The 10605-nt window shown below is 45.1% G+C and overlaps 2 protein-coding genes across 2 annotated transcripts in view; one reads left to right on the top strand and one right to left on the bottom strand.

The window, feature by feature from the left end:
• USP4 (ubiquitin specific peptidase 4 (proto-oncogene)) overlaps window positions 1-2244 on the top strand; it is a gene marked incomplete at its 5' end in the record, with an annotated part of 24028 nt that extends 21784 nt beyond the window's left edge. The window contains 3 exons of the mRNA XM_010010156.1: window positions 418-521; window positions 1689-1777; window positions 1904-2244. Of these exons, the coding sequence (XP_010008458.1) occupies window positions 418-521; window positions 1689-1777; window positions 1904-2005 (295 nt within the window). The remainder of the gene's footprint in view (window positions 1-417; window positions 522-1688; window positions 1778-1903) is intronic.
• A 4158-nt stretch (window positions 2245-6402) lies between these two features.
• EMC3 (ER membrane protein complex subunit 3) overlaps window positions 6403-10605 on the bottom strand; it is a 4419-nt gene continuing 216 nt past the window's right edge. The window contains exons 2-7 of the mRNA XM_010010154.1: window positions 9910-10003; window positions 9145-9249; window positions 8385-8466; window positions 8155-8234; window positions 7466-7548; window positions 6403-6646 (exon numbers count right to left, since the gene is read on the bottom strand). Coding sequence (XP_010008456.1) covers window positions 6518-6646; window positions 7466-7548; window positions 8155-8234; window positions 8385-8466; window positions 9145-9249; window positions 9910-9916 — 486 coding nt within the window. The 5' untranslated portion in view covers window positions 9917-10003 and the 3' untranslated portion in view covers window positions 6403-6517. The remainder of the gene's footprint in view (window positions 6647-7465; window positions 7549-8154; window positions 8235-8384; window positions 8467-9144; window positions 9250-9909; window positions 10004-10605) is intronic.

The raw sequence follows: 10605 nt of genomic DNA, 5'->3' as shown, positions 1-10605 counted from the left end.
CTAGAGAGCAAATTTGTCAGGCAGAGCTGCACTTGTACTGAGGATTGCACATGTACAAGATGAAAGCCTGCCTCATTTCTCTGCTGCTGATTGTCAGCATCCTGCTGCAGGATGAAGTGTAGTCCTTAACTACTCCTGTCTCACTTTTCATGCCTACGCAGTGGCACTCGGAACTGTATTTTATTCAGCACCTCCCTCTGAATCTTTTAGCAGCACTTGATGCGTTTATCAGGACCTGCCCTGTATGGGAGGGCTAACACATTTTGTCTTTACACTAATAATATCTGGTTGTAGACCAGCAGGGTGCAGCCCTTCTCTACCCATGTGCCCTGCCTTGTAGAGCTTCACTGGTGTCATGCATCACATTTTAGAAAGCACTGGTTAGTGGTGTACTGATACTTTTGGATTTTGTTTCAGGGGTTTAAACATGTCTGAGTTTGTCTGCGACCCGAGAGCAGGCTCGTATGTCTACGACCTTATTGCAGTTTCCAATCACTATGGAGCCATGGGAGTGGGCCACTGTGAGTAACTGCTTCTGTGTTCTTTGCACACAGGAAATGCAGGCAGAGGGGTCATGGGAGAGCTCTGTGCATTTGAGACCTGCAGGAGCCCTCCCCAAAGTTGTCTGGACAAAACTTATCTGTGTTCTGTATTTGAAGGTTGCGTCCTTCCTCTTAGGATCTGCGGAGCAGCTAGCCAGTTTGTGTAGTCTGCAGCTGCCCAAGGTCTGACTTTAGTGCCTGTGGAACCTTGGGTATAGTAATCATTAGAGTGTGTGATGGTGTTCCTCAGTATATGAGTGGAGTCAAGGTTTTTTCAATGCCAAATGTGAAGTTGTGGAAAGGAGCTTGACTGGAGAGTGCTGTGGAGAATCTTCTGTGTAAGCTGTCAGATCAGCTCCAAGACTCAGCTTCTTGCTCTTAAGCATGCCAGAGGGCAGCTGCTTATCCAGTGTGGGTGCAGTGTCACAGCTGCAGAGCAGAGATTGCCTTCAGCCAAGCAGGAGCTTGCCAGGTTCCTCAGTGGTGGTGAGGCAAGGTCTGATGAGCAGCAATTGTGCATAGGCCAGGAAGACAGAGCAGAGGGTATGCTTGTCATGAAGTGGTTTACTATGAGAGGATGATGAACCCCATTCATTTGGCAGTGTATGTGCTTAACTTGTTAAGTGTATGTCACAGTAGGATCGCATTAGCTGAAGGGGGATGTGGTTTGAGATTGGAGATCAGTTACAGAAGTCTTTGTTGGAAGAGACTTTGTAGGACTTCAATCCAGCTTCCTTCTTCAGTCAGGAATCTTGCAAGCACTGGATCAGATCCATCATCAACAGAAAACTTCTCTTTCATATGAAAAATGTGAAAATGCAGTCTTAAACTGCTTGGGAAAGCTCTGGCTCCATCCAAATGTTTTGGATGAACAAAACATTTCGATTTCTTTCCTCAGTTTCTTTGCCCTGTATCTCTGCTATCAGTGATCAGTCTGTCATGTGGAACACGGTTCTAGATTTTATGGACTGGCTAACATGTTCTAGAAGATGTGTATGTCGATGAGCTAGGTTTGGGGTAGTTAATGTCAAAGCTGGCTCCTGAGCTCCCATGCACAGTCGGTTTGAGTCTCAAGCAGTGCAGCTGGCGTGACATTACCTTCCAGTCCTCCCCGGAGCACTGAGCTGCAGTTTCTTCTCCTGACAGACACTGCATATGCAAAGAACAAGGTGAATGACAAGTGGTACTACTTTGATGACAGCAGTGTATCGATAGCTTCAGAAGACCAAATAGTGGTGAGTATTTGGCCTGAGGCCAATCTTGACTTTGTGCTCAAAGTGTGGTTCTCTGCTTTGGGCTTTATGTTTCCATGTTTCAGGCTGTGTGGATTGTTTCAGGTGGTTTTCTTCTTTGTTTGGTAGACAAAAGCTGCATATGTGCTGTTTTATCAGCGTCGAAGCAGTGAGGAACATACTGCCCCATCTCCTCCCCAAGAAGAGTATGACGGCATGGACACCAACTAGGCATCACCTCCAGCACTCAGCCACCATATTAGCGGTTGCTCTTCTAAAGCCATGCCTGAGGCACCTGAAATTTTTTCTTCCTTCTTGTAGGAGTCAAGCAGAAAATCTAGCACTGAGAGATTGAGTGCTGGGGGTTGCAGAGTAGCACTGGAGAGCCAGGAATAGGTGCTGACACTTGGGTATTTAGAGGCCAAAAATAATATATATTGGAGCTTCAATAAAGTTCTTTTTAAAATCTGGCTGAGCTGTGTGGCTAGAGGCAGGGGTCAGGGCTGAGCTGGGGCTGGGGCTGAGAGTTGCAGCTGGGGTTGAGAGAGCACAGCCTGAGCTGAAGGCCAGCTCACAGCTGAGCCTTGTAAGGGCCCGGGGAGCAGTACAGGGGGTATGATTCTGTGAATCGGTGTGGGGGTTTCCTGCTGGCTCTGGTGTTGGTGTTGGGCCCTGCCAGTGTCAGGGGGGTTTGCTGCACCCTGCCTGGAAGCTCAGTTCAAATCTCTGTACGTCTGGCCTGTTTGTTGCGGTCTCTGCCATTGTACCTTGGTCACTTTGAAAAGCAGCAGATGTTTCTCGTTCTTGTGTCCCTTCACTGATACATCTAAGGCTTTTCTGGGCAGTTTTGACTCTGCCTCTTTGGTCTGAACACTGAATTCTGTAATGTAGCAATCTGCTGGAAGCAGATCGTACCTGCCTATGGTATGGCATGTGTGCAGGCTGATCTGCACAGTGACACAGGACACAGCTGCTCTGGCTCCCATTCTTCTGCAGAGAAAATGTCATCTTTTGTGGCTTGGCAACTTCTCATCCCCATCAATCTCGTACACCCCTTGCTTCCAGGCTGCTCTGTAAGCACTTTCTGCCTCTACCACTTCTGCTACAATTTGTGCAGTGGCAGCATTTTAATCCTCCTTTGCTCATTTATGTGACTCCTTGGAGCTTTTTCTCCAGCAAAGCTCAACACTGTGTCCCCAGAGCTGTAACCTGTGAGGGTGACAGCCCAGTGCAATGAATTGTATGAGTTTTCAGCCTTTTCTCTTGTGACTTTTGGTTCTTTTTTGACTGCTTGTTCAGCTTTTCTTCTCCTTCCTTGAGCACTACCCTTTAGATCCTGCATCCCCATCATCTTCTGTGAGGCTGCAGCTGTGATGGTTCTGTTCAAGGTCTCCCTTTCCCTCAGCTGTTCAATAGTTCTACTCCATCCTTTTGGTGCAACTGACAAATGCTCTTCCCTCTGTCCTCCTTTACCATCTGTGTTACTTGCAGGACTCAAGTGCAGCTTTATTCTTGAACGAGGATCTCTGGTGAGCACTAGATCAGGTCAGTCCCCAGTGGAGAACTGGTCTTCAGTGTGAGAAATGGGAAGAATTTAGAGCTTTAGCCTGTGTTTTTCAGGGAAAGATCTTGCTCAAGGTGGTGAACCAAACGAGAGATTTTCATTCTTGGAGCCAAGTGTGTTGACAGAATAAAAGGCTAAGACAGGCTACTGCCCTGCTTTTTTCCCCAAAAATGCATGCTTAGTGCCACTCAATCCTCTGTGCACAGTCCCTGTGGCTTCTTTGCTGACAGTGATGATCTACTGGTCAGTGGAACAGCAGTCATTCATTTAACTCCCAGTATTTCAGCTCAGCTCCCTTTTCTGCAGCTCTTGGTGACAAGTCCGTAGGAAGCTGTTGTGTGCCTGTTCCTGCACCTCTGCTGTGCTGCAGCTGAGCAAAGCCTGGCCAGCTACTGCTGTGTTCTGCTTTGTGCACTGGGAAAGGAGGAGGGCACTGAGCAGCCCCTGGCTGGGGCACTGGAAGGTGAGAGGAGGGCTGCCTCCAGCTGGCACACTGGTGTTGTGATCCTCTCCTGTGGAATTTTGCTTTTAAAGCATTGAAATTTTAATTTTGAGGTCAGAATTGCTTCATTGCTTCTGCTGTTCAGGTTTGGGGGTGGTTTGGGATTTTTACAACTCTTCATATTGTATCTCTGTGGGATTTTTTTTTTGTTTTTTTTAACATGTTACTGAGGGGAGCGTCCAAAAAACAACTTTTAAGCTGTAGCACTGCACTGAATTACCCTGATCAGCATGTTTTTGTTCATTTTAACCCTGAGAAAAAATCACATGGGCATTCCAAAATGGAGAGAGGAAAGGGAGGGGAGTAAAAGACCTTTTTAAAAGAGAACCTAATCTGAAATAGCCTTTGTTCTCATCCTCATCTCCCCACCTGTGCTGACACCAACACACACATGAGTGGGGATAAATCCTTGATGCCCAGACGCTGAACAGACTGTTGTACTGCAGAAACAGTGGCCCAGCTCTTAATTTCTCTGCCCCTGAGCTGGTGGGCTTTGGCTGGTGTGTGTGTGCTGTAATACCAGACCTGTTTTTTAGACTAGCACTTTGTAAGTGGCTGGCTCTATTGTACAAAGAGGAAAATTAAAGAGTGGTTTGCACTGAAACTGGGTTGTGTTGTGTTTTCAGCTTCTAGTGTGTGACCTGGGACTGCTGGTTGGGAGGTGCCTGGTGCTGCAGGAGCTCTCCTGGCTGGGGGAGGGTGAGGCCTGTGGAACCAACACCTCCTGCTCTGCCAGGGGGGATGTGGGAGACAGGCAGATGCTGCTTGTACTGCTCTGTACGCCTTAGAGTTCATGCTCACTTGAGGATTGGCTTTTCTCACCTGTGGTGCTGTGTTGCTGATAACTGGTGCTGTAGCAAAGCCTCCCTTTGCCTTTCTGTGGCACTGTGCAGCCTTGGCTGCAGCTTCCATGTCATTCTTCTTCCTCTGCAGATCTTGGGGGAAGCCATGTCTGCCTTCTGTCCATTTTCTCGAGGAATATCAGGCTCTGTCATGGAACCAATAAATTGAGGCTAAATGCAATGTATTGTTCAAACTCAGTTAAAGCTCCACTGACACAGGAGCCTGATAGTATTTGGAGCCTCAGAGAGGGTTGGAAGTGTTGCAGTGTAGAACAGCAGATGGTAAGCATTGCTATGGAATGCTGGCCTCCACAGAGTGGCATGAAACCCATCATGGGACAAAGGGGAAGCAAAGTGGCACCTCTCAGATTGGAGGTGTTGGGGTGTTGTGTGTTGGTGTGGAACAGCTTATGCAAGAATGCTGAGGGCATGAAGTGAAATGAAATTCCCATTGCAAAGGGGAGGGAGAAATAACCTGATACAGGAGTTGTGTTGTCATAGAAGCGGTTAATGAGCATTCAGGAAAGAGGTCTTTGAGGCAGAAAAGAACATCTCTGAGCTAAGGCTCCTGTTCAGAGGGGAGATGAATTTTGTAGGAACAGAAAACAGACTGTGTCTCAGTCCTGGCTCAGCTCCTGCTTTGAAGAGGATGCGCAATTTTACCCCCCAAAAAAGGGCTCAGAATAAAGAGGTTGTGGAAAATAACAGCCAGAGTATGAAAGAGCTTCTGTTTAAGCATTTCTTCAGGTTAGGACTCTTGCCTGGGGCAGAGAGATCTGAGGAGCTCCTGGAGAAGAACAAGCTAGGAAAAGTTGCTTTCTGTTCTCTGCAGTCCCAAGAAGATGCAGGAGGCTTAAACTGAGGTATTTATTTTCCCCACCTGACACAGTAAATAACTGAACAGGGACCACAAGGAACAGCCAGGCACCCTTGCTGGGTGTACATCGTGGCAGGCAGAAGAGGCTCTGTATAGAAGGTGCCTATAAATGGACTTGGGAGGGATTAAATTAGTGGGGAAATAGTCTGTTTGCTCCCTCTGTACAGAAATGCCATCTCTGGCTCTCTACTGCCCAGAGTCCTCTGAGGAGCTGCTCTGCCCAGGATTGAAAGCAGCTAAGAGGGGGCCAGAAGTTGTTGCCCCTGTGACCACCAGCGTGTCCACCAGCAGGTTGAGCAGGGCAGGTGAAAGCAGCTGGGATTTTGCAGCACTGGGTGCAGGCTCAGATATGAGAGGAAGGTGAGCTGTCCTGTGCTTTGCTGTGAGCAAGTGGTGAGTATCTCCCTCTTGCTTTTGTTTTCTCCTGAGAAAGCTTCAAACCCCAATTATTGCAACAGGAAAGAGAGTACAGAGAGGAAGGCCAACCACTGCTTTCAGAAACTGAATCCTTGTGCTGCTGTTGAAGATGTGTTACTTTGTCAGCAGGTCAGTTTTGAATTGCTAACACAATGATGTTGATGTTCAGAAGCAAACGATACCTAGCTATGCCTTTGTTCAAGAAGTTAAAACCAGAAACATGGGCACTACTTGTACTTTTTCAGTCTCATGAAGTTTTAAGTTCCTTAAGCAAGCTTGTTCTTTGTTAGAAATGTTACATCTTTTCTCCAGCATACATTTCCCAGGGAGAGAAAGAGAACCCCATCTAGAACCTGCACCAAGAGCCTTTGGCTTAAATACAACATACTTAGTCCTGGGGCTCAAATCAAAATGAGGTAACTGCAGTTCTGAACATGTTTTGTTTTATTCTCTGCCTTTCTAAAATACCTTATGTAGTTTTAAGTAACACATTTCTTTTCAAATTACTTTTACAAGAAGAGACAAAAGCATATTCTCAAATTCAGAAGATGGAAGTCTGAAGTTCTTCCTTAAACATGCCTTCGAAATGGAGGTCTTTTGCCATGAGCTCCTCTTCTACATCTTCTAAGGCCCACTGATGATCAGTCAATTCTAAAGCTTCCCATTCCGTCTGCGTTGACATTAAACAGAGGCAGAGAAAGGAAAGCAACACAGTGTTACAGTAGTTACACAAGAACTACACAAAGCAGTGCTTACCCTAAAAACTGCAACAAACCCCAAGTTCTAGTAAAAACTCGTCAATCCTGTCAACTCCTTGAAATCAGTGTTTTATGCTTAATTGGGTATAAGATAGTTGGTCAATACATCATAGTAATTAGAAAAACTGTATTATCTGCTTTTTGAAAACCCTCTAACCATTTCTTCTAAAACAGATGTCTCTAGAAATAGCCAGTTCTGTTCTGGAGGCTCAAGTGCTTTGTGGCTAATTCTTTAGTTCAGAGACATTTGATAAAAGCAGTTACAGGTCAAAAATTTTGCAGCTGATCACTGACTTGATGTGCTTCATGAGGATGTTCTCCAACCAACACTCTCCCTAGAGCTGCAGAGCTCCATTTGTTATACCAAGTCTTCACAGCAGCCCAAGACCCAGGAGCAGAATTTCATCCTAAATATGAGAATGATGCCCCCTGCTGCTCATTTTCCACACAACTTTTTGGGAGTCAGCTTTTGCTTTGGAACTAGACCTCAAGGGAAAAGAAAAAATCTTCCTCCTGCAAAAGCAGATGGTGGCACATGAATTCAGTCAGCATTAGGAATGATTAGGTTTACTTCAGGGTATTAGGGCTCTGCCAGACCCAGGGCAAGCTCTAATTTTAGGAACAGCAATCCAGAGCACTTCCCTTACTTAACACAGGAAGAGGCCAAGCTACCTACAGCCCACCATCCTGTAAGTTCACAGCAATTGGGACTGCAAGTGGGAATACAGTACCTTGAATGCTTTGTTAGTATCTGCTGGCATGGCCATTGCTGCCCCTGTCATTTGTTCTTGCATCACCCTGGACTGATCTGCAGCTGCAAAAGAGAAATGAGAAATCAGAGGCTGATTTTTGTGTCATTTAAACAGCATTTCTTGGAGCACAGTGCCACCAGGCTGGTTTCTAGTTATAGACTAGGAATTTGCAGAAACACAAAGAATACAATACTAATGTGCCAGAAAGAGTTCTCACAAGACATCTTGTTCCCACCCCCTACATCTCAGCTAAATTCACTTTAAATATGCAGACAAATTGAGGAAAACATGGTCTTCGACATTCCCAATACCCCCCGAAGCAGTATCTGTCCTGCCCTACATTTAGCATTAAAAAAATCTGTCTTTCCTTAAAACTGATACTTGCTACAACTAAAAGCAAGCCTGGGAGCAAAACTTATGTACATGGATTTGATAGGAAGGAAAACATGGGTCAATTACCATGGAAGTTCATGAGCAGTTTGCCAGCAGCTGGTACAGAAGATTTGGATACCTGCTGCAGGTGATGTCAAACCTGGCCGTAACCTGAGAGTAACCTCACAGAAGCGTGAGCTTTTTTACTGGAAATTTAGAAATGCTTCTCCAGCCTCCCTCAGAAGTCATCCCATGGAAGCAGAAGCAGCCCTTACACAGAAATGATGGTGTCTTACCATTATCTTGGCCCAGGATGAGAGTATAAATGCTTCTGAGTCCAAACACATTCAAGAAGTACCATGAAGCAGAGCTCACCCTGATAAATCAGAACAAGCATGGTTGATTCCAGCTCAAAGCTGGCTTGTGACCTCATTCCAGAAGCATGCACAGACCATTCAAGGGTTATTAACACATTCAGAATTTTCCAAATGACGGTTTGACCTTGCTTGCTGAGGACATGGCTTACCAGGACGCATCTAAAGTGAGCAGCTCAATTCCCTGCTGCAACATCGGCTTAAAACGCAGTGTCAGAGGAAATGGTACTTTTGCTGCGGGATGGAAAGAGCCCAGTTTCACAAAGTGACGCTATAAAATTGTAAAGCAAATTGCAAAGCAAGTAGATAGTGCTTTTATTAAATCTAGTAGTGTATGCATTGCATTCAGACTACATCAGGTTAACAGGTATCTTTCAAAAAACTCTAGTTCTGTATTTATTTCAGTATGAGAAGACTTTTTGAAACTGAATCTGATGACCAAACACTCATAGGTAGTGTTTCAGGCGAACATCTTTTGTTAAGGAAAAAGTTACCACATAAACAGTAGGAAAAAAACCCCAGAACTGTCCATTTAAGCAAGTATTTTTCACATGTACACCCTGCATTACACAATAACCAACTCCCTAGACAGAGGAAAATCTACTGCATCAAGTTGAAGTTTAGGCCATTTTAGTAAATTTAAATACTGGGTTTGTAACTACAATTGTTCCATAATACACGAGCTGTTTTCTTTGTGACCGTGGCCAGTACTCTGAAAACTGTTTTCCCTCCTTTGCTACGGGGCAAGCGAATCAGTGCAGTTCATGGCGTGAATAGCAGCAGTGCCACAAGCCATATTTATGCTGCTTCCAACTGACTGCTTTCAGATGGAGGAACAAATCTCTGATACAGCCCAGACCCTCGAGATCATCATCAGAAACACACCAGATACGTGTTATTCCAGACACTTACTTGTGACAAATCCTGAAAATGTCATGTTGATCCACCCACCGATGAGGATCATAGGCAGAACATTGGTTACATTCCCTTTCATCATATCTGTCAGCATGGTTGGATCTGCAATCACAGATTTGATGTATGGTAGCAATGCATCACAATAAAGGGAAATGACATTACTTCACCCAGGTCAACTATTTTAATTAGGAAACTGCATGAGAGAGAGCAGTCCTGTCCCACCGTCTACCCCAGATCTGTGGTGGCTGCTGCTTGCAAAAGGGTGGTGTGTTTTTTGCCATGTCTGACCCCAGCTGCTTTGTCTGTGTTTGACCTCATCCCTTGTGCCAGATCACTGAACTTGCTTGGCCCCTCTGTGAGCTGATTTAGCTGAAAAAGGGACAATGAACTATCTAGCTAATATGCTGCTGAGGTCTTCGTCCACATTAATAAGCTACATCAGTTCAGAGAAGGTCCTGCTGGTGCAAAAAGCTGACATAAGGACACAAGTGAGAGCAGGACTTCCCATTTCTGGCAACACTGAGGTACTTGTGGTCTCATGAAATGCTGCAGGCAGCTGGAGGTTGAAGTTAAGCAAAATGAAGTGACAAGTTGCTAACAAAGAGTGAGATCTCACTCCCTCCTCCTTCCCAAAACCCATCAGCACAGTCCCACCCTCTCCCTCATATCCCCTGAGCTCTTTGCAAAGTTGATTCACCTTTCTGCCAAGGCAGGAAGTTAAGAGTTTTTCTGCCTGGCAGCATTGATGGTACCTTAACGTACCTGTCATTGGTGAAGGAGGCACTACCTTTCTTTTCGTTTTCTTAAAAAATCCGTCCTCTGGGTTATTAAAAAAATATTTCCGGGTCAGGAAAGACTGAAAACACCAGAAGAAATGACAGGACAGAAGCATTATTTCTTGTTCAGACATGCAGACATCTTATGAGCTCTTTTGCAACACATCCATCTTTCTTGGGGAGGTACTTCACTGCTCATAAGCTCTAAAGCTGCTCGCTTCTGTTTCCCTGGCTCCAGAGCACCAACTTTCTGCCTTTCTAAAATTAAGATAATTTTAAATGAAGATAATTCTAAGAATTATTTAAATAAGAATCTACATTAATTAAAAAGCTTTTAGTGCTTTGTGCATAGTTCTTACTGGTTCAGCACTGGTACTGGTACTTTGGACATCTTCATTCCCTCAGGGTCACTTCTGGATTTTACAGTATAGATACTTGGCAGCAACTGAGTCAAGATGAGCAACTGAATTTTAGTTCAGCAAACACTACAGCTGACATCGTACGACTAACCTCATTATCCCAAGCTTTTATTAAATCCCTATGTATCTGTTGTCAGACACTAAACATGATGGATTAGATACAGATTCCATTGTAGCATTCAGTTAAAACACGGAGTAGTGGAAGCTAACATCAGTATCAGGGAAAAGACGTGCAGTGGTCTTGTGACCATGTCTCCTGGAGC

Source organism: Nestor notabilis, unplaced genomic scaffold, assembly GCF_000696875.1.
Source record: "Nestor notabilis isolate BGI_N333 unplaced genomic scaffold, ASM69687v1 scaffold29822, whole genome shotgun sequence".
Lineage (NCBI taxonomy): Eukaryota > Metazoa > Chordata > Aves > Psittaciformes > Psittacidae > Nestor > Nestor notabilis.
The sequence above is the reverse complement of the archived record's forward strand: the minus strand, read 5'-3'. Positions and strand labels throughout refer to the sequence as shown.